The following is a 25284-nucleotide window of genomic DNA, read 5'->3' as shown; positions in this document are numbered from 1 at the left end:
CTAGTTGTGCATGGTGCATGTTACATTCTTTTAGATAAATATTCTGCATAGTTATGGGACTTTGTTTTTTGTTACTATACCGTATACATACATTCTATATACATACAGTCCACATAATTATGCAATCTTGTGTGCGTCAAATTGCAATGTACTGTCAGTGCATGCGGGGGGTACATTCATCACCTTTAGTGATAGCTCTAGTTATTACTATTTTTGCTGGAATCATTAAAAAGATGGTTTCTGTTTTACTTTTTGTTACGATTGACATACTGTCACCAAACTTAAGTGTTCAATTAGCTTTGGATTGGATTTAGGGTCACTGTTACTAAAAAAAGGAAAAACACTTTCTGCTCAATAGCTGTAGTTAGATGCCCATTTTGGAAAAACAGGAGATCTTGTGTGATGGCCTGTGTATCTGTCCGTCTGTCATAATTTATGTCCAGAGCACAACTTTATAACCGTTAAAGAGATTGACTTTAAACTTGGCGTATAGGTGGATGACAATGAGATGATGTGCAGAGCACTTGAAGTTGAACTGGCTCTGTAGGTCAAATGTGAAGGTCACAAATGCAGCTCGAAGCTCCAAGCTGTCCATCATATTTTGTGTTTGGAGCATAACTAAATAACTATGCAAGGTATGGACTTCAAACTTGACATGTAGGTAGATAGTAATGAGATGATGTGCAGAGAATATGAACCTGGTCTGTAGGTTTAAGGTCGCATTTGAGCTCAAAGTTTAAATCTGTCGATCATTTATTGTCCGGAGCATTATTAACTATTCAAGGTATTGACACAGTATCGTTTCATGTTTAAAAAATCATATAAATGTTAACAAAATCTTGTAAATGTTGTCACAATTTTGGCAGATTTTAATGAAACTTGGTTTTGGACAAGTTTGTTACTGGGTCATCTGGGGTCAAAAGCTGGGACAGTTAATAGGAAAACCTTGTAAACACTAAAGGCCACATTTTCTATCCTATATAACTTTGTCATATTGTTAAGTTTTGTGATCGCCGGTCGTTCGTCCGTCCACAATTTCCTTGTGAACACGATAGAGACCACATTTTGTATTTGATTTTAATCAAACTTGCACTCAACTTGTATGGGCATAATATCTCGGTTTCTTTCGAAAACTGGCCAGATCCCATCATGGGTTCCAGAGTTATGTCACCTTAAAGGGCCAAAATTCGCAATTTTTGGCTTGTGAACACAATAGAGACAACATTTTGCAATCAACTTTAATCAAACTAGCACAAAACTTGTATTGGCATAATATCTCGGTTCCTTTTGAAAACTGGCCAAATCCCTTCATGGGTGTCAGAGTTATGGCCCCTTAAAGGGCCAAAATTTGCCATTTTCGGCTTGTGAACATGATAGAGACCACATTTTGCAATCAACTTTAATAAAACTTGCACACAAGTTGTATTGGCATAATATCTTGGTTCCTTTCGAAAACTGGCCAGATCCCATCATTGGTTCAAGAGTTATGGCCCCTTAAAGGGCCAAAATTTGCTATTTTTGGCTTGTGAACACGATAGAGACAACATTTTGCTGTCAACTTCAATCAAACTTGCACACAACTTGTATTGGCATAATATCTCAGTTCCTTACGAAAACTGGTCAGATCCCATCATGGGTTCCAGAGTTATGGCCCCTTAAAGGTCCAAAATTTGCTATTTTGGCTTTTGCAGCCATATAGAGACTTCATTTATGGTTTGATTTGATACAAACTTGCAAAATATCTTCAATAACAATAAATCTTGGATTCCATGATGAATCTGTCAGATCCAGTCATAGGTTCTGGAGTTATTTTATATCTGATTACCTCCCCTGATTTTAATCAAAATGGATTTATATCAGTAAGTACTTATAGGACTCATTTGAAATTTCATTATTGTCATTAGTTGGACTGAGACAATCAGGGTAGATAACTATGGACTAATTTTATGTCAAATTAGCTCCCTTTATTTCAAATTGAAGCGGGTATATCTGCATAACTAATGAAGATACTGATCTGAAATTTCATTTATGCCATTAGATGGACTTGGACAATCAGTGAAGATACATATTGACTGAATTTATGACAGATTACCTCCCTTCGTTTTTTATGTAAATGAATATACCTAGTAGCTTCTAATGAGATTGGTTTGAAACGTTATGTCTTCCATGGTAAGAAATTTCTACTTTTACTTACTTTTCTAATATATTGTTGTAAAGGCTTGTACTCTGTATCTTATACATGCATATACCAATGCATGATTACCTCCCCTGATTTTAATCAAAATGGATTTATCTCAGTAAGTATTTATAGGACTCATTTGAAATTTCATTATTTTCATAAGTTGGACTGAGACAATCAGGGTAGTTAACTATGGACTGATTTAATGTCAAATTACCTCCCTTTGTTTCAAATTAAAATGGGTGTATCTCAGTAACTAATGAAGATACTGATTTGAAATGTCATTTATGCCATCAGATGGACTTGGACAATCAGGGTAGATAACTTTTGACTGAATTTATGACAAATTACCTCCCTTTGTTTTATGTAAATTAATATACCTCAGCAGCATCTAGTGAGATTGGTTTTAAATGTTATTTAAGTCTTCCAGGGTAAGGAATAGTCACAGCTAGTACAAAAATGCAGCATTTGAGCCTAGGACCCTCAAACTTGGTATGGAGATTGGCCCTGACTAGTATGTGACCCATAGGTCAAAAGGGACTGTTACAAGAAAATATTTATCCTGATGCTATTTAATGTGTATGCCTATGTGATCTATGTCAAAACTTGATGTTATCAGTAAGAGCAATGGTACTCGGGTGAGCGATATAGGGCCATCATGGCCCTCTTGTTGTTTTTTTTTCACATGAGATCTTGAAAGTAAATCAGTAGGCTAAATCATAGAAAACCTTGTTAGCTCACCTGAACTGAAGCTTCAGGTTGAGCAAGGAGTATAGGTTGATGGTCTAGAGTCTATTGTCCACTTTCCATCTACCACAATTTACAAAAACATCTCCTCGGACACTATTAGTCAGACTTGCACTAAATTTGGTCTGTACTTCTGATGAACTGCCTGATGGCTCTTCATCAGACCTTCATTATCATAAAGTTTTCTCTCAGATTAGTTCAAATTAATTACAACTCCTAAATATTATAATTGTCTGTGTATTTTCAGGGAGATGATGAAGATGGTTCACAGTCTCAGGAAGTGCCACTTGTGGAACAGTTCACTGGCGTCGGAATTAAGGTATGCATGTGTTCTCATGGTGTACACTTGTCAAAAAATTTATATTTCATCAATAAAATTTTGTCTATCCATGTATCTCCTGATGATGTCAGAGCTCCAGATAAGCTTTTGGTGCAATTGGGTATTTACCCATCACTTTTTGTCTGAATTGGGTATTGGAAATTTAAATTGGGTAAAAATAATATCATTACCCAGCCTTTTCAGAAGTAACTGGGTATTTGCTAAAACCAAATGGGTATTTTACCAATCTCGCACTAACAATTGAGTATACATGGTATATATCATTAGACAGGATTGACTAAGTACCTATTAGTAAGTACTTTAATGGCGCCCTTCAATGTTTAATACAAGAATGTATTTAAAACTATAATGAATGTTCCATACTGTTGTTTTCTATTTCACTTTTAATGCAGTCGGAGATCAGTTCATCCACAATATCCCGAACAATGTGGTCACCGCAATATGCATTCTCCCAAAAGATGTCATCCAGTATTGGTGACACTACATCGTCACTAACAGATAACTGTCATTGTTGAACAGCAAAATACCCCACTAATTTGTTTCTTTGTGCTGAACAATATTTTTCCTGCGACCTCTTTTACATTTTATCGGCATAAAATTGTTTACAAAGCATCCAAATAAAGCCGATCAGCCGATTGAATGGTCCTGTGATTTTTCCGATAAATTGCAACCTGTTCTGCGGTAACGTATAACCAGTCAGTTAAATCTAGCGTTAAAGTCTCGTACCCGTTCTAGTAATAAGGAAAATGCGATACGCAAGCGATTTTTTACGAATTGGGTATTAGGAATTTAGCTTGTGTTTCAGTACGCACACTGTATGAATTCAATTGGGTTTTCTGCAATTTAAATTGCGTAAATACGCAAATACGCAGCTTATCTGGAGCTCTGTGATGTCATGACTGTCTTGAAAACCTTACCTCTTGGAAAAGCAGTGGGCCCAGATGGTATCAACAACAATCCTCGAAGAGCTCTGTAATGAATTATCCACTCCTTTGGCAGAGTTGTTCAACAAATCTCTCACTTCATCTGAATATCCTGATACATGGAAGGAAGCATTTGTCACACCTATTTTCAAGGCAGGAGACCGATATGCTCCTGGAAACTATCGCCCTATAGCTCTCCTCTACATTAGGGAAGGTCTTTGAAAGAATTGTCTTCAAACACACCTTCAACTGTATCACCTCGTGATATCAATAAAGCGTTCGATCCTGTTTGGCACACTGGCCTCATTTTCAAGATGAAGCGAATGGGCATCGATGGAACGTTACTATCCTGGTTCTCGTCATATCTTTCTTGTTGCAAACAATCTGTTGTAAGCCCAGGTACACAGTCTAAATGGAATACCATAAATGCTGGAGTACCACAAGGATCAATCTGAGGACCCCTTCTATTTCTAACAATCAACGACATTGTCAGCAATATACAAGCCAATATCTTTTCGCCAATGATACAAGTCTCTATCTGGTAGCCGAGGATCCTCAATCAGCTGCAATTACTCTTAACTCTGATCTATCAACAATCTCAAACTGGGCTAAATCTTGGTTGGTGAAATTCAATCCAAAAAAAGACCGAATCCCTTATCTTTTATCGGAAAACTGGTACCAGGGCTCATCCAAGCTTACAAATGAACAATGAGACGATCCAAGAAGTGACAAGCCACAAGCATCTTGGTGTTGTTCTTTCTGCCGACCTGAAATGGCACAATCACATTGACTATATTGTAGAGAAGGCTTATCGGCGTACCAATGTCACGCAAAAGCTTGAATTTGTCCTTGATCGCCACTGTCTTGAAACCATCTATACTTCGTTCATTCGTCAGATACTAGAATACAGGGACGTAGTCTTTGACAATTGTTCTGTCCAAGATAAAGACACTGTTGAAAAGATCCAACATGAGGCAGCTCGAATTGTATCTGGTACTACAAAGTTGGTCTTGATTGCAAAACTCATGGGCGAAGTTGGTTGGGAAACACTTGAGTCTCGACGACAGAAGCACAAATTACTCTTATACTACAAAATGACCAAAAATCTTGTTCCTTCATACCTATCTGATCTCTGTCCTTTGCCGATTCAAAATCAAGCATACAGCCTCCAGAACCAGGAAGACTACAGAGTTCCAAGAGCCAGGACTTCACTATTCTACAACTCCTTTCTCCCTTCTATGACATGAGCTTTCAACGATCTTCCTATCTGCGTTCGTATCTCACCAACTTTGTATTCATTCAAGAGGCATCTTTTTCCATCTTCTTCAAAAGTTCCGGCATATTACTATACTGGTAAAAGAAAGCTTAAAATCTACCACACTCGTATCCGAACTAACTGTAGCTCCTTAGCAGACTTTTTTTTTTCTAAAAACAATACCTTCACCTCTTTGTGAATGTGGGCAAAGAGCTTATTTTTAGTAACTTTTTTATTATTGGCCGTAGGGAAAACACGAGACCAGTTTTCTGTGGTACAACATGGATGGTACCTCCAATTTTCAGGTGTATTTTAACATATCTATACCTTGTAAGATTTTTTTTTCTTTTTGGTTAAATTTCTTCCCTTTGTTGTTCCTGTCCTTTGGGCTTAGATATTTTTTCTGTGGACCTTCTTGTCCTCAAGTGTAATGACAACAGGTGAGCGATATAGGGCCATCATGGCCCTCTTGTTTCAACTTATCTCTGTAATTACTTGATGGATTTGATTCAAACTTGAAATAGTTATTCCTCATCATCACCCACATCATCTGACATAAGGGCCATAACTCTGGCACCAATATTTCATGATTTATCTCCCCTTTTCACTTAGTTTTTAAGGTTAAAGTTTTGATGCACTTTCACTCTATCTCTGTTATTACTGAATGGATTTAATTCAAACTTAAAATACTTGTTTAACATCATCACCCACATCATATGACACAAGATGCATAACTCTGGCACAAATTTTTTATGAATTATTCCCCCTTTTTACTTAGAATTTCAGGTTAAAGTTTTGATGCACTTTCACTCTATCTCAGTTATTACTGAATGGATTTGATTCAAACTTAAAATCGTGGTTCAACATCATCACCCACGCCATATGACACAAGGTGCATAACTCTGGCACCCATTTTTCATGAATTATTCCCCCTTTTTACTTAGAATTTCAGGTTAAAGTTTTGATGCACTTTCACTTTATCTCTGTTATTACTGAATGGATTTGATTCAAACTTAAAATAGTTGTTCAACATCATCACCCACACCATTTAACACAAGGTGCATAACTCTGGCACCAATTTTTCATGAATTATGCCCCCTTTTACTTAGAATTAAAAGTTAATTTTGATGCATTTTCACTATATCTCAGTTATTATGAAATGCATTTGATTCAGACTTGAAGTAGTTGTTCCACATCATCACCCACATCATATGATACAAGATGCATAACTCTTACACCAATATTTAATTAATTATGCACCCTTTTTGCTTAGGCTGTACTGTATAGTGTTTTGATACACTTTATCTGTACTTCTCTTATTATGTCTCCCCCAGGAGACATATTGTTTTTGCCCTGTCCGTCCGTCCGTACGTCACACTTCATTTCCGAGCAATAACTGGAGAACCATTTGACCTAGAACCTTCAAACTTCATAGGGTTGTAGGGCTGCTGGAGTAGACGACCCCTATTGTTTTTGGGGTCACTCCATCAAAGGTCAAGGTCACAGGGGCCTGAACATTGAAAACCATTTCCGATCAATAACTAGAGAACCACTTGACCCAGAATGTTGAAACTTCATAGGATGATTGGCCATGAAGAGTAGATGACCCCTATTGATTTTGGGGTCACTCCTTCAAAGGTCAAGGTCACAGGGGCCTGAACATTGAAAACCATTTCCGATCAATAACTAGAGAACCACTTGACCCAGAATGTTGAAACTTCATAGGATGATTGATCATGAAGAGTAGATGACCCCTATTGATTTTGGGGTCACTCCATCAAAGGTCAAGGTCACAGGGGCCTGAACATGGAAAACCATTTCCGATCAATAACTAGAGAACCACTTGGCCCAGAATGTTGAAATTTCATAGGATGATTGTACATGCAAAGTAGATGACCCCTATCGATTTTGGGGTCACTCCATTAAAGGTCAAGGTCACAGGGGCCTGAACATTGAAAACCATTTCCGGTCAGTAACTTGAGAACCACTTGACCCAGAATGATGAAACTTCATAGGATGATTGGTCATGCAGAGTTGATGACCCCAAACGATTTTAGGGTCACTCTGTTAAAGGTCAAGGTCACAGGGGCCTGAACATGGAAAACCATTTCCAATCAATAACTTGAGAACCTATCGACCCAGAATTTTGAAACTTCATAGGATGATTGTTCATGCAGAGTAAATGACCCCTATTGTTTTTGGGGTCACTCCGTTAAAGGTCAAGGTCACAGAGGCCTGAACATTGATAACCAGTTCTGATCAATAACTTGAGAACCACTTGACCCAGAATGTTGAAACTTCATAGGATGATTGAACATGCAGAGTAGATGTCCCCTATTGATTTTGGGGTCAGTCTATTAAAGGTCAAGGTCACAGTGGCCTGTTTATGTAAAATCATTTTTATGCCCCCCTTCGAAGAAGGAGGGGTATATTGTTTTGCAGATGTCGGTCGGTCAGTCGGAATGTAGACCAATCTGTTTCCGGATGATAACTCTAGAACGCTTGGGCCTAGGATCATGAAAGTTGATAGGGAGGTTGGTCATCACCAGCAGATGACCCCTATTGATTTTGAGGTCTGTATGTCAAAGGTCAAGGTCACAGTGACCCTGAATAGTAAAACGGTTTCCGGATGATAACTAAAGAACACTTGGGCCTAGGATCATGAAAGTTGATAGGGAGGTTGGTAATGGCCAGCAGATGACCCTTATTGATTTTGAGATCAGTATGTTAAAGGTCAAGGTCACAGTGACCCTGAACAGTAAAACGGTTTCCGGATGATAACTCAAGAACGCTTAGGCCTAGGTTCACGAAAGTTAATAGGAAGGTTGTTCATGACCAGCAGATGACCCCTATTGATTTTGAGGTCATTAGGTCAAAGGTCAAGGTCACATGGGCCAGGAAAAGTTAAACAGTTTCTGATCTTCTTGTCCAAAACCATAGGACCTAGGGCTTTGATATTTGGTATGTAGCATAATATAGTGGTCCTCTACCAAGGTTGTTCAGATTATTTCCCTAGGGTCAAATATGGTCCCACCCTGGGGGTCACATGGTTTATATAGACTTATATAGGAAAAAACTTTGAAAAACCTCTTGTCCAAAACCACAGGGCCTAGGGCTTTGATATTTTGTATATGACGTCATCGAGTGGTCCTCTACTAAGATTGTTCAAATTATTCCCCTAGGGTCAAATATGGCTCCGCCCTGGGGGTCACATGGTTCACATAGACTTATATAGTGAAAAACTTTGAAAATCTTCTTGTCCAAACCACAAAGACTATGGCTTTGATATTTTATTATGTAGCATCATTTAGTGGTTCTCTACCAAGTTTGTTCAAATTATCCCTCTAGGGTCAAATATGGCACCGCCCCAGGGGTCATATGGTTCATATAGACTTATATAGGGAAAAACTTAGAATTTTCATGTCCATAACTTACATCATTCAAATTTGGACCACATGTATAGTTTTGAGTGGCAAGATGAACCTTGACATGAGTTGACCTTGATCTTGACCTAGTGACCTACTTTCACATTTCTGTAGCTACAGCCTTCAAATTTGGACCACGTGCATAGGTTTGTGTACCAAAAAAACTTTGACCTTGTTATTGACCTAGTGACCTACTTTCACATTTCTGAAGGTACAGGCTTCAAATTTGGACCACATGCATAGTTTTTTGTTCCAAAATAAAATTTGACCTTGATTTTGGCCTAGTGACTTACTTTCACATTTCTCAAGCTACAGCCTTCAAATTTGAACCTTTAGCATAGTTTTGTGTACTGAAATGAACTTTGATCTTGAGATTGACCTAGTGACCTACTTTCACATTTCTCAAGGTACAGGCTTCAAATTTGGACCACTTGCATAGTTTTGTGTTCCGAAATAAAATTTGATCTTGATTTTGACCTAGTGACCTACTTTCACATTTCTCCAGCTACAGCCTACAAATTTGAACCACATGCATAGTTTTGTGTACCGAAATGAACTTTGATCTTGAGATTGACCTAGTGACCTACTTTCACATTTCTAAAGCCACAGCTTTCAAATTTGGATCACATACACATTGTTTTGTACCGAAATGAAATTTGACCTTGATTTTGACCTTGAACAAGTCTTGAAATTTGGAACATTCAAAATGGCTCAGTGGATTGGGCGAAGATCACTCTGTAATCTCTTGTTAGGTTAATAGGTTAAAGGTCAAGGTCAGATTAAACTAGAATGGTAGAACTTTTGTTTACAGTGAGCATATAATTTCTGTTCCTTGTGCAATTACTGAATGCATCAAGGGGGGCATTTCGTGTTCAACGAGCTCTTGTTTGGAAATAACTTGAGAACCACTTGACCTACTATGTTGAAACTTAATAGGATGATCGGACATGCAGAGTAGATGACCCCTATTTATTTTGAGGTCACTTGATCAAAGGTCAAGGTCACAGTAGCCTGAACAGTGACTTGAGAACCACTAGGCCAAGAGTGTTGAAATTTAGTGGGATGACTGGACATGCCAAGTAGATGATCCCTATTGCAGCCAACCATCAGTGTCTCTTTGACTTTCGCTCCTGACCCCTATTGACTTCTTGCCTATAGGACTTTGCATTGGGGGAGACATGCGCTTTTTTACAAAAGTATTTTCTAGTTACTTAATATTTTTGACACAGACTCAGGCTATTGTGCAATATCTTCACCCACCATTGGAGTTAATAAACACTCCAGTGACAGCTCCAGTTTTCTCAGATGTGCCCAGTTTCACTATCCAGCATCGAAATAGTCGAGCACGCTGTCTCCTGTGACAGCTCTTGTTGTAGCTGTATATAGACGAATAAAATATGTTTAAACCAAATTTTGTCAGTAGCAGTTAAATTTCTTCAAATTTGGCTGATTAATAGAGAATATTAGGTTACTGTCATATAAATTTAAATTTATTAAGTGAGTCGGAGAAAATATAAAAGTCGAGGATCTGCCGAGACTTTTATTTTTTCGTAGACGAACTTAATAAATTTAAATTTATAAGACAGTAACCTAATGTTCTATTTATCCTACCTTCTGATCTAAAATCATTCTTTAATTAAAATTCAAAATTTACCACCAACTAGATCTGAGTCTGTCTTGCACAGAAATTAATACGCCCCACCATTACACAAACGGGTCTTTAAAATAAAAATATTATAAAATATGAGCCGAAAAACAAAGGCTAACCTTGTTCTGCTTTGTGTCTGACATCTCTGTTCTGCTGAACATTAAAGAATAATTTTAATTTGCTGCCAAGTGAAGTTTTGTCCGAAGTTCAGTTGAATGTCGGATTGCCCATCCTCACCAAGCAAACGATTGACGAGACTTATATACATGTCATATCGCCGCTTGACAAAACAAATAGGCAAACCGTTTCCTCGATGATTTTATTCAATAACACTCCATTACAGATGCAATATATTCCTAGATTGACGTGTAGAAAGCTAAAATTCTGAACAAACGCTATGGATACATGAGTCACTTTCCGTTACGGAAACCGTTATAAAAACTTTTTGTAGTAATTGCAAGTACGGTATGCATACACTATACATTTGTGATAGTCTCACATACCTAATAAAAGCGCGTTTTTGCAAGTACGGTATGCATACACTATACATTTGTGATAGTCTCACATACCTAATAAAAGCGCATTTATGAAAATAATTGCATAAATATGTCTTTTAGCAGTTATTCTCAAAAACAAGATGGCGTCGTTTTAAAAAAAAAATCCAAAAAGTAGTCTGCCAAGCTTTATTTAGTCACTGACCAGATAAAGCAAAATTTATCTGACCCCTTGATTTTTGCCTTTATTTTGCATGAAGGTAGGATAAAAGATAATATATTTCTGTTCATTCATGAGTTTATAATATTCTATGTGATATTTATATCTATAGGCTATGTTTAGATTTGCCTATAAAAAGTGTTAGTCCAACAACTTACATACTCAACGGCTTTTTGAACTCAGCACATGTTTTTGTGGGTTTTTAGGTCACCTGGGCATGAAGTGCTCGGAGTGAGCTATTGTGATCGCTCACCATTCGTCTGTCTGTCCACACTTCCTTTTCAGGGTGTTTTTTTGTTGTTGTTTTTTTTTTTGCCAAGAGGGGAAGGGACACAGGCTAGTGATTTGGGGGAAAAAATAGCTTGGTATTTGGGCAAAAGGGAATAAAAAACCTGATGTAAAGTCAATTTTGAAAATGCACATTTTCACCTTGTGATACGCCTAACTCAAAAAGTATTTGATGTAGATTCATGAAACCTTGCATGAGTCTTAATCATGGTATGAAATTGCGCACCTCTTATTTTTCATCTGGGTCTGCCCCCTATTTTCAGAGTTAAGGCCCCTGAAATAGTCAAAAATGCACATTTTCATCTTGTGACGCACCTAGCACAAAAGGTATTTAATATAAATTTATTAAACCTTGCATGAGTCTTTATCATAATATGAACTTGCGCACCTCCTATTTTTCATCTGGGTCAGCCCTCTATATACAGAGTTATGGCCCCTGAAATAGTCAAAAATGCACATTTTCACCTTGTGACGTGCCTAACTCAAAAAGTATTTAATATAAATTGATTAAACCTTGCATGAGTCTTTATCATGATATGAACTTGCGCACCTTCTATTTTTTGTCTGCCTCCGCCCCCTATTTTCAGAGTAATGGCCCTGAAATTGTCAAAAATGAACATTTTTACCTTGTGATGCACCTAGCTCAAAAGTACATGATATAAATGGATGAAAACTTGCATGAGTCTTTATCATGATAAAAACTTGCACATCTCTTATTTTTTGGCTGGCTCCTTTCCCTACTTTTAAAGTTCTGGCCCCTAAAATAGTCAAAAAATGCACATTTTCACCTAATTATGTGCCTAGCTGAAAAAGTATTTGATATAAATTCAAGAAACTTTGCTAGAGTCTTTATCATAATGTTACCTTGCACACTTGGCATTCTTCTTGAGAATTTTAGCACTTATTACAGAGTTATGGCCCTTGAAATAGCCAAAATAATGGATGTTTTGTTTGTGACGCTCATAGCTCAAAAAGTAAATGGCCTAGAATAATGAATACTTTTCATAAAATGTTTGTTTAGGCTATATCCCATTAACCCTTTACCACACAGAACAGAGGCCAAAGTAACCTCCTTTACATAACACTGATAACTGATAATCAATAATCGGTATATGGCTGATAAGCGTGACTGTCTTATCTGAACAGAGGTGTTGGCATTATTTTGTGATTACACACACTTACATTAAAAATGTCATTGTTTTAATATTTTCTGTAAGTTTGACATTATTTTTGTCAATATAAAGTTTATAGCAATTTAAATTCTTTTTCCAATGATACAAAATTCATTGTAGTTATGTCTCCCACCACACAGTGATGTGGGAGACATATTGATTTACTCCAGTCTGTCTGTGTGTGTGTCTGTATGTGTGTCTGTCACAAAGCTTGTCCGCACTCTTTAAGTCGAACATTTCTCATCCGATTTTCACCAAACTTGAACAAAATGTGTTTGACCATAACGTGGGCTCAACGCGAAACTAGTCTAAGTTTATATAGAAATAGAAGCAGATAGACTAGTTTCGCGTTGAGCCCTCGATAAGACCTCTGCCAAGTTCGATAACTAGCCAAATCGGTCCAGGCGTCTTGGAGTTATGGCCCTTGAATTACCAAAAATCGGTCTTTTTACTCTTGTCCGCACTCTAATTCAAATATTTCTCATCCAATCTTCACCAAACTTAACAAAATGTGTTTGACAATGAGACCTCGGCCAAGTTCGATAACTAGCCAAATCGGTCCAGGCATTTTGGAGTTACGGCCCTTGAATTGTCGAAAAATTGGCCTTTTTACTCTTGTCCGCACTCTTAATCAAACATTTCTCATCCGATTTTCACCCAACTTGAACAAAATGTGTTTGACCATAAGAATTCGGCCAGATTCGATAACTAGCCAAATCAGTCCAGGCGTCTTGGAGTTATGGCCCTTGAATTACCAAAAATCGGTCTTTTTACTCTTGTCCGCACTCTAATTCAAATATTTCTCATCCAATCTTCACCAAACTTAACAAAATGTGTTTGACAATGAGACCTCGGCCAAGTTCGATAACTAGCCAAATCGGTCCAGGCATTTTGGAGTTACGGCCCTTGAATTATCGAAAAATTGGCCTTTTTACTCTTGTCCGCACTCTTAATCAAACATTTCTCATCCGATCTTCACCAAACTTGAACAAAATGTGTTTGACCATGAGACCTCGGCCAAGTTCGATAACTAGCCAAATCGGTTCAGGCATTTTGGAGTTACGGCCCTTGAATTATCGAAAAATCGGCCTTTTTACTCTTGTCCGCACTCTAAGTCGAACATTTCTCATCCGATCTTCACCAAACTTGAACAAAATGTGTTTGGCCATAAGACCTTACCCAAGTTCGATAACTAGCCAAATCCGCCCAGGCACTTTTGATTTATGGCCCTTGAATTACTGATTGGATCCACTCATCCAGACCATCTAATTGGATCCACTCGTCTAAAACATCTAGAGAAACTAACATTTTTCATAGGGGCAGTTGTGGGAGACATGCGCTTTTCTCAAAAGCATCTCTAGTTTCTCTTACAGTTTCGAAGATATAAAGTGTTAAAGTAAGGGAAATATATTTTTAGGCATAAAATTCTGTTTTGGATTACTTTCACATTGAAATTCATATACAATTTCATTTTGATGTTTGAAAGTTTGATTTATAGTTAATAGACTCATCTTCCGAATCGGAATCGGTAAGTATTTATATAAAAAAAAAACAACCATCATACTGAATAACACTACATAAATAACGGATCGAAAAATTTCTGAAAGTGCAAAAAGATCGCTGACATCGAGACTCGTAACCGACTACAGTATTCTTGTGCTAATAATTAAAATATTTTTAGATAATATTACGTAATATTTTGATGATCAAACGTCGGTACATCACGGGTGACTTCCGCTGCAATTAACTCTTGGGGTGTCATAAAATATTTGCAAAGTACTCGATAAATTTAAATAGTAACCACATGAACTTTTACGTAAATATTGATGACGAAATCCCATATTTTGAGTTAGTAAACATCCGGAATTTGTTTCTTTAGGAAAAGAACGAAAATAAAGCGATTGATTATGAGATACGGGGATAGACGTTTTAGTTCAAATGGCCGATACTCGATAATTTACGTTTCTATCGGGTAATCGATAGACACGGGTCAAACGTTTCTGTTTGGTAATCGATAGATACGGTGATAAACGTATCGATGTGGGAAAGGGTTAAGACTGTCCCCGTATTTGTGACAAATGTACCAGTGGGGGGCACACCCTGTGTCCTACAGACACATTCTAGTTTTATCTTTTGTAGCTTGCATGTATCGGTCATGCTACTAAAAATAGAAACAAGATTTGTTTCCCGAAATCAGACATTTATTATGCCATTGTCCTGGCCAAAGAAGTAGGTTTTTATAGCTCTTTGTCTTGGCATAACAAATTTAAATATTAAAAATATCTAGCCTGTAATATTTAAACACATATCCGTTCTTGTCAAATTCTTGAAAGTGGAAAAACTGAGACCACGGTGGGGAAACCAAGAATGCAACGTCATCAAAAAGCAGCGCAAATGAGCTGGCCACACACAAATTTACGTCGATTCAGGTCAGAAAAGTCTTGTAACTTTTTTATTACTGCAGCTTTCGACTCGAGATAAAGAGCACCGTACCCGGCCTGGAGTATACTATTCTGCGGTAGTGTTCCATATTGTACGTATAGCTTGGTTTTTGCTCGAAAACGCGAACAGTTGGCAAAAAAGGTATGAGCTGTACCACACTTTTGTCTAAGAAAGTGAGTTTTGACCGCATTTTCGTGAAATGAGGACAGATTTGAAGCTCATTTAATATCAGTGACTAGCATAATAGTCAACCATTGCTTTATTTTGCTATTTGCAAGGATATCTGACGATATTTTATTCAAAACAAACACCGTTATTAAAATGAGAACATCCACACTGACGACTTTGTTGGAGAACATCCACACTCTTAATTACCATTATTGCAGTAATGCTTCCTAAAAGCTGTGTCTTAGGCAGTCAAGCTACGTTGTTCAACAACAAATGTCGTCTATACATACAATCAGCAGTTCATACCATTTACCGCAAGTCTGTAGACCAGTTAAAATAGATCTGCCAAATTATATAGCAATGGCTGAGCACATGTTATGCTAACATTAATCTCTGTGTAAAGTGTGGCATAAGGACACGGTGTTCAGATTGATTACATCTTAGGAAAAACATTATTTTAAGATAACAAGACAAATTCGCATAATTTAAAAGTCCTGCACACAAAGTTTAAAAGCAAATAGAGGATTGGAATAGTTATTGTATTGTTTTGTTTAGAACTATATCCATCCCAAAGTGCATAAAAGACGGATAGTTAGTACTTTAACTAAATATTATAACTGTTAGATATTTTAAATCTTATTTCAGCAAATGGAAGTCTCTTTCAAATATCAAATACAATCCAACCTTATACATAAAAAGGGCATTATCACTTAAGGTGATTATGCACATTTGATAAACCGGCAGAAAGGCATACAATGTATTATCATTACATAGACTAAAGCCTGGGTTCTGCATACGGAACCGAAATTCATTTATTGAATGGCAATCCCATGACAACAATATTATATTTCTAAAGATAAAACATGATATTAAAATTGTTTGAACATTAAATAGTTCTAAATAGTGTCTTTAAATCAGTTTGATCTCTTAAAATAAAGGCAAGGTCTATAGCCAAGTGTTAGAGCGTCCGCTTTGAGTGCGCGAGGTCGTGGATTCGATTCCCGGCCGCGTCATACCAAAGACGTGAAAAATGGTACCAGTAGCTCCCTTGCTTGGCGTTCAGCATTAAAAGGGAAACTGGCCTCTTCTCTCATACCCTCGTGGCGATTGATCCCATCAGGAATGAGGCATCGAGAGTGATTAATATAAGTTATAGAACTTCCTTCAAAATCGACCTAAAATGAATTCTGTATAAACTTAAATAAAGGCAAACATAAAAACACGGTTTTATACATTTGATTTAATCACATGTAAGACCGTAGTTTATATTTTTGACTGAGAAGATTCATTAAAAGCTTCATTGGGGACAATTTACTTTTGAAAAGATGATTTCCTATAGGCACATATTACAAAAAGTTACTTAAGGTCAAAACATTTTGTTCAGCAGAAAAAGCACATGACACTATCAATTTACATTTGCCAAAAGTTGCAAGTTTATTCTATAATTTGGAAAAATCGGGAGTTTAATCAAATTTCAAATCAGTGAAGAAAACAAATATGGATCCGAACTACCTTAAGCATCATACGGGAAAGATTTTCATGTAACACCTTAAACTTTCGTCAGTATTTATACACCTTTCCATACTCCTCACATCCTTGGTTTTCTCTCTCCGCTGTGACTGTCTTAATAAGTGTTCCCGCAGAGCAGGTTTTCCGGCTGAAGCTTAGCCCCTAATATCGCACTTCAATCAAATGCTGATTTATTAAAATGAATTGCCCATAATTTGAAATGTTCTGCAATACCATTGGACAAAAATAATTTCAATCACTAAATACTGTTACAACTGTATTAATAATTTACTAGTTGCGGACACCTATTCACATTAGCAGATCTTAATAATTTCAAACTGTTTTATAGAGCTTGAGCCGTATTGTTCGATAATATAGTTCAGCCAGGAAAATTGTAAGGGTGTTTCAGTATAAGTTTGTGGTTTGGTAAAAGAAATTTACATAGATTTTGTTATCTCGCATATGTAATTGGTGCTAAAATAATTTAAATGGGATGAGAAGTTTTATTTTTCTAATTATTGGCTAACCTGTTTAGTGTTTAAAATTATTTTTTGTTTACAAATTTAAGCTCTGCGTACAGTATATGTGACTTACCGGGTTAATAAACGACTGAAAGTAAATCTTGATTTACCAAAATTAATTTCCCCATAATTCCAAAAATACTGCAATGACATTGGAGAAAAGTAATTTCAAACTTGAATGTCACTGGCCCAGACGAGTTGACAACATCTGAGGGCAAGGCATTCCAATGATATACTGTTCTAGGGAAGAATGAAAATTTATGATAGTTGGATGAGGGTGAAACTTGAACGAATGTCTGGGAATGAGTGGTTCTGGTTCTGGAAGATCTAGTGTTGGGTGTTAGGTAGTCCGGTAGTGGGATGGCGATCTGGTTATGCAAGATGTTATAAAACATAACCAGGCGCTGGTCAATGCGACGGAGTGCAAGGCGTCGCCAATTTAGGGAAGTCAGCATGTTGTCTACACTTGATGTACGGCCGTAATCGCGCTTGGCCCAGCGTGCAGCCCTGCGCTGCACAGATTCAAGTTGATCAATAAGAGTTTCAGAGTGGGGGGACCACACAGTGGAACTGTACTCCAGCTGGGGCCGTACAAGTGTTTTGTATGCCTGTGATTTTAACCCTTCTGAGTGCACTTTGATGTTACGTCTTAGGAAACCCAATGTTTGATTTGCTTTTTTGGTGATGTTGTCAATGTGGTCATTCCATGTAAGGTGGTGTGATATAGTTATGCCAAGGTATTTTGCAGATGGTACTGTTTGTAAGATGGTTTTGTGTAAAAGGTACTGTGTTGGTATAGGTGTTTTACGCTTAGTGATCTGTATTACTTGGCATTTAGACGGATTGAATTTCATGTCCCATTTTGTTTCCCAGAATTCCAGTTGCTGTAAGTCTTGCTGTAGTAGACTTGAATGGGAAGAGACAGTCAGAGAAAGGTAGATGGCCGTGTCATCGGCAAAGAGTCGAACTTTAGAGTGTTTAACAAAGTCAGGTAGATCGTTGATATAGATAAGAAATAAGAGAGGCCCGAGGACCGAACCCTGGGGAACACCTGAGGAGACTGGTATGGTGCCTGATGTGGACCCGTTAACTACCACTGACTGTGACCTGTTATCAAGGAAAGCTTTAATCCATTTAAGAGTATGACCCCTTACACCATAGAAATGCAGCTTGTAGAGTAGTTTTTCATGGTTGACCATATCGAACGCCTTTGAAAAGTCAAGGAGTATGAGGTCAACTTGACTTTTCAGGTTCAAGAATTGAAGGATATCTTCTACTAACATTAGTAACTGTGTTTGACAAGACCTCTTTTCTCGGAAACCATGCTGCAATTCATAGAACATATTGTTCTTTGTGAAGTGTTTTGTTATGCTAGAGGATACAATGTGTTCCAGGGTTTTACACAAGATACAGGTAAGAGATATTGGGCGATAGTTGGCTGGGTCTGACCTAGAGCCTTTCTTTAAGATGGGAGCGACATTCGCCATTTTCCATATATCTGGCAGAGAACTGGACTGCAGGGATTTTTGGAAGAGTTGTGTAAGGATAGGGGAGATCACTTGGCTAATATTCTTAAGTACGACCGGTCTTATTTGGTCGGACCCTGCAGCTTTATGGGGATTAAGGTTGCTAAGAAGTTTTTCGATACCTTGTGTTGAAATATCAATATCAGGCATAGGTGTGTGTGGGCTGTACGTTTCTTTTCCTGGGATCTCTTTACCTGTATCTGCGATATCCTGGACCTTCATATCAGTTAAAGATTTCGAGAGAGAGGAGATTTTGAAGTAAAAACTGACTGATACTGCCATCTGAAACAAAATAACGAATGACGCGCAGATTGAATGCAGTGAAACTTATCACTTTTACTTTTTCACATGTCAGATTTTAAAACAAAAACGGTTTTGTCTTGATTTTTCTAAATAGTGCATGATAATAGTGTGGATGTTCTCAAACAAAGTCGTCAGTGTGGATGTTCTCATTTTAATAACGTTGTTTGTTTTGAATAAAATATCGTCAGATATCCTTGAAAATAGCAAAATAAAACAATGATTGACTATTATGCTAGTCACTGATATTAAATGAGCTTCAAATCTGTCCTCATTTCACGAAAATGCGGTCAAAACTAACTTTCTTAGACAAAAGTGTGGTACAGCTCATACCCTCTTTGCCAACTGTTCGCGTTTTCGAGCAAAAACCAAGCTATACGTACAATATGGAACACTACCGCAGAATAGTATACTCCAGGCCGGGTACGGTGCTCTTTATCTCGAATCGAAAGCTGCAGTAATAAAAAAGTTACAAGACTTTTCTGACCTGAATCGACGTAAATTTGTGTGTGGTCAGCTCATTTGTGCTAGGTTTTGATGACGTTGCATTCTTGGTTTCCCCACCGTGGAGACTTTCTCACTTCGAACACTTGCATTTCAGACAGATATTTTGAAATCGTCAACAATTAAGGGGACGCATACTTTGAAATTAGAAAAAAGTGGGTGGGGTATTATAAAATTTACCTGCAAAAAAGTACAAGGTTTTGGTAAATGAAATGAATACTGTTTCAACTGTTATAAGTACACAAAGGATTGCTCACTAAAATAAAAATGAGAAAAACTGAAACAAGAAAGTTATTGTTGAATTACATAAGACTTCTTGTGTACATTCATAGTCAACAATTAAGACTTTTTGGTGCGAAAATAATAGCAGGCTGTCAACTGATTCCTATATTCCTATATTTTCCTATATTTTGGATCAAAATCCTATATTCTGAAAAACCTCCTATATTTCCTATATTTTCCTATATTTTGAAAAATATTCCTATATTTTTTAGTAAAGTTCTTGCCGATGAATAAGAGAGTAAATCTTGGTTTGATACTGCTTTTGGATTCTTTATTTTATAGGTAAGAAAATTCCCATGTCTGCCACAGCATCACCATCCTTAAGATAATGTAGTTTTGCTCTTCTTCATCATCTGTATGGTCACTTTGCAAGGCAGTGAAACAGGACATGGGCCTTTCAGGTAAATCAAAGTCTCATTCAGACATTTTCTTTCAGATACTCCCCAATGATGAAATACAAGGCAAATCTCTGAGATCTCTGACATCAAAAAAGTATAGTAAAGATGACAAACTGGTGCAGAAGTACCATGTCTGTTTTAAATATACAGTTCATGCAGTTTTACCAAAATTCAAAGTTTTCGTTTACTGAATTGTCAACAGGAAGATTTTCTCAGACAGAGACTGAGAACACTGCCGCGTCACTGCCCAAAAAGTGTTGACCAAGGGTGACGGTAAAACAGTGACTGCTGCAGCCTCTGGAGCATCTAATAAACCAGCTACTGTAGGTTCAAGCGATATTGAGCAGAGGCAAATACAACATGTATTCACAAGTCACCCTTTGAAACATCAAGTCACAGAATCTGAGCTGTTGTGGTGTTTTAAAGTAGCATCTGCTGATTTTTCATTCAGATCATGGCCTTGACAAAGTGTTTCAAAAGATGTTCAAGTGTGATATTGCTGATCGGTTTTCTTTGTCAAGGACAAAAGCATCATACATAGTTTCAGAAGCCATAAGACCATTTTTGACAGAAGCAATTGTGAAGGAAGTTATAGATGGAAATTTAGGGTATGTTCTTATGTTTGATGAAACTACTACAGCAAAGCAATGTAGACAAATGGACATACTGATAAGATTTTGGAGCAATATTGAAGGAGAAGTGTCTGTGAGGTTTTTGAAAGCTTTTCACTTTGGCCATGCAACAGCTGACATTGTAAGTGAAGCTTTCCTTAAATTAGGGAATGATTTTGAAGTAGACCTTCCCATGAAGAATTTGATAAGTCTCTCATCTGATGGCCCAAATGTCAACAAATCCATTCACAGAAAAGTCAATGAAAGCAGATGGCAACCTGGGTTTGCTTGTCTTTGAACCCTGCAACCTCCATACAGTGCACAATGCTTTTAGAAAAAGTCTCAACTGTTTTGGAAGTGATGCAGAAGAGTTAACTTTTGACATGTATCAGTTCTTCAAGCAGCAGCCAGTCAGAAGAGAAGATTTTAAAGACCTTCAACTGGAGTATGACATGGATGAGAGCCTGTTCCTAAGACATGTACCAAGCAGATGGTTGACATTGTTGCCAGCCATGACCAGAGTATTAACAAACTAGAGGGTAAGTGTGGATTATTTCACTGTCTAACTTCCAAAATCAATGAAATCCAAGTCTGCACGAAAACAGCTTGAGAGCAATGAAAGGTACAGAAGAATATGTTGTGGGCTTTGTATCAGTCTTCTGTCTTGTCTGGATTGTGATGCTGTTGAAGAGAATGGTAGACATTCTAGACATTGATTAATGTAGAAACAGTAAGACAGTAAGTGTACATGTAAGAGTTGATAGTATATGTACCAGTAAATGAAAGTATATGTTGTTGAAAACTCCTATATTTTGCCTCAAAACTATCCAAAAACTCCTATATTTGTTGTGAAAATATTCCTATATTCTTCCTATATTTTGGAGAAGACCTGGTTGACAGCCTGTAATAGTGCTTCTCTTTGTCCAAACATTTATCAATGTCCTACAGATTATAATTTAAAGAAAGAATGTGAAATAAGTTCACTGTCTTGCTTTTCATTTCGCATATGTGAGCTAAAACACATTATTTAGTTTGTTTACAAAGTAGTGCATAAGAAAAGATACGGTGGTCAAGGAATGCCATATTACAAAACTAAAAGAGTATATTCCCCTTAATACATTAAACATTTATCGTTACAGAAGTCTAGTGGCTTACAATAAAGGCCTAGAAATGTTGCCATTATTAATTTTTAACTTGGTATTCATGAACTACAATGCACTTAAATATCAAAACACATTCAACAAACTTTTGAAAATGTATTGTCTTAAAAATCCCTAAAATAAGGTATGAAATTTGGTTGAGAGGTCCAATCAATGTGTATATGTGCAAAAGCAACATTCTAATCTTGTTCACAAAAGTTACTAATAAACAGCAGGAATGTCAATGATCAAAACTGGACGAATATACAGTTATCCTCACTTTAATGTCATTTATAATTTGTCCTTGAATTCTCCACCATACTTTTCATAACTCTGTTTGCACGAGTTGCACGAGAATGCTGTCATTCACGTAAAAAAACGGGGTCAAATAAGTTGTAAATGCAGTATCATCTAAACGTAATTAATGGATTATGCAGTTCAAGATAAACTTTATCTCATAACGTAACGAACATGTATAATGTTGTAACAACAACTTTACTTACACTGATTTAAGTAGCAGTCGGTTTATAAGTGACTTAATTGATTCATTTTGTGTTTTGTTATTGTTGTCAAAAAGTATAACGGAAGTGCCTCACAACTGAAGCGGAAACCAGTTTGATGCGCAAAGTAGTCCACTGTAAGTAATATTATTTGACAAATGTCCACAGAACTTAATAATTTTCTAATATTAAAGACGAATATCTGAATAGGATTCATTATTTGATAAGAAATTATAATCATCGACATGTTTTTAGCTCACCTGTCACAAAGTGACAAGGTGAGCTTTTGTGATCGCGCGGTGTCCGTCGTCCGTCCGTCAGTCAGTCCGTCCGTCCGTCCGTAAACTTTTGCTTGTGACCACTCTAGAGGTCACATTTTTCATGGGATCTTTATGAAAGTTGGTCAGAATGTTCATCTTGATGATATCTAGGTCAAGTTCGAAACTGGGTCACGTGCCTTCAAAAACTAGGTCAGTAGGTCTAAAAATAGAAAAACCTTGTGACCTCTCTAGAGGCCATATATTTCACAAGATCTTCATGAAAATTGGTCAGAATGTTCACCTTGATGATATCTAGGTCAAGTTCGAAACTGGGTCACGTGCCTTCAAAAACTAGGTCAGTAGGTCTAAAAATAGAAAAACCTTGTGACCTCTCTAGAGGCCATATATTTCATAAGATCTTCATAAAAATTGGTCAGAACGTTCACCTTGATGATATCTAGGTCAGTTTCGAAAGTGGGTCACATGCCTTCAAAAACTAGGTCAGTAGGTCAAATAATAGAAAAACCTTGTGACCTCTCTAAAGGCCATATTTTTCATGGGATCTGTATGAAAGTTGGTCTGAACGTTCACCTTGATGATATCTAGGTCAGTTTCGAAAGTGGGTCACATGCCTTCAAAAACTAGGTCAGTAGGTCAAATAATAGAAAAACCTTGTGACCTCTCTAAAGGCCATATTTTTCATGGGATCTGTATGAAAGTTGGTCTGAACGTTCATCTTGATGCTATCTAGGTCAAGTTCGAAACTGGGTCACGTGCGGTCAAAAACTAGGTCAGTAGGTCTAAAAATAGAAAAACCTTGTGACCTCTCTAGAGGCCATATATTTCATGAGATCTTCATGAAAATTGGTCAGAATGTTCATCTTGATGATATCTAGGTCAGGTTCGAAAGTGGGTCACGTGCCTTCAAAAACTAGGTCAGTAGGTCAAATAATAGAAAAACCTTGTGACCTCTCTAGAGGCCATATTTTTCATGGGATCTGTATGAAAGTTGGTCTGAATGTTCATCTTGATGATATCTAGGTCAAGTTCGAAAGTGGGTCACGTGCCTTCAAAAACTAGGTCAGTAGGTCAAATAATAGAAAAACCTTGTGACCTCTCTAGAGGCCATATTTTCCATGGGATCTGTATTAAAGTTGGTCTGAATGTTCATCTTGATGATGTCTAGGTCAAGTTCAAAACAGGGTCATGTGCGGTCAAAAACTAGGTCAGTAGGTCTAAAAATAGAAAAACCTTGTGACCTCTCTAGAGGCCATACTTTTGAATGGGTCTCCATAAAAATTGGTCAGAATGTTCATATTGATGATATCTAGTTCATTTTCGAAAGTGGGTCACGTGCCTTCAAAAAGTAGGTCAGTAGGTCAAATAATGAAAAAACGTTGTGACCTATCTAGAGGCCATATTTTTCATGGGATCTGTATGAAAGTTGGTCTGAATGTTTATTTTGATGATATGTAGGTCAAGTTTGAAACTGGGTCAACTGCGATCAAAAACTAGGTCAGTAGGTCTTGAAATAGAAAAACCTTGTGACCTCTCTAGAGGCCATACACTTGAATGGATCTTCATGAAAATTGGTCAGAATGTTCACCTTGATGATATCTAGGTAAAGTTCAAAACAGGGTCACGTACCTTCGAAAACTAGGTCAATAGGTCAAATAATAGAAAAACCTTGTGACCTCTCTAGAGACCATATTTTTCAGTGGATCTTCATGAAAATTGGTCAGAATTTTTATCTTGATAATATCTAGGTCAGATTCAAAACTGGGTCACATGAGCTCAAAAACTAGGTCACTATGTCAAATAATAGAAAAAGCGACGTCATACATAAAACTGGGTCATGTGGAAAGAGGTGAGTGATTCAGGACCATCATGGTCCTCTTGTTTTAAAAATCGTACACGTGCTGACACCTAAGTTGTCTCCCGTTGTTTATTAGAGTTACCTTTCGTCCGGCGCAGTAATACATTTGCAGTGAATCGCCGAGAAGTCGTGGGAAAATTAAAAACCATGTAAACAAACAAAAATTAACCACCGTTTCAAGATGAATTTCAAGTGATCGACATTATGCATTTAACCCGCCTGACCTGTGTAGCATCTTAGATATCTGTTCTAAGGTATTCATTGTGTAGAATGTCAAGTTATGCCCTTGCAATGCTAATCCCACTCTGATTTTTAGCTCACCTGAGCAATGCTCAGGTGAGTTTTTCTGATCGCTCGATGTCCGGCGTCTGTCGTCTGTCGTCCGTCGTCTGTCAACATTTAGCTTGTGTATGCGATAGAGGCTGTATTTTTCAATTAATCTTCATGAATATTGGTCAGAATGATAACCTTGATGAAATCTAGGCCGAGTTCGAAAATGGGTCATCTCGGGTCAAAAACTAGGTCACTAGGTCAAATCAAAGAAAAACCTTGTGTAT

General features: G+C 37.3%; 1 protein-coding gene across 1 annotated transcript in view; it reads left to right on the top strand.

Annotated features, from left to right (window-relative positions):
• Positions 1-25284, top strand: part of LOC123546154 (structural maintenance of chromosomes protein 3-like) — a 446003-nt gene that overhangs the window by 399582 nt on the left and 21137 nt on the right. The window contains exon 29 of the mRNA XM_053551316.1: positions 3174-3245. Within this exon, the coding sequence (XP_053407291.1) occupies positions 3174-3245 (72 nt within the window). The remainder of the gene's footprint in view (positions 1-3173; positions 3246-25284) is intronic.

The sequence above is a fragment of the Mercenaria mercenaria genome, chromosome 9 (assembly GCF_021730395.1).
Source record: "Mercenaria mercenaria strain notata chromosome 9, MADL_Memer_1, whole genome shotgun sequence".
In the NCBI taxonomy this organism is placed as follows: Eukaryota; Metazoa; Mollusca; class Bivalvia; order Venerida; family Veneridae; genus Mercenaria; species Mercenaria mercenaria.
This window is presented reverse-complemented; position numbering and strand designations above follow the sequence as displayed.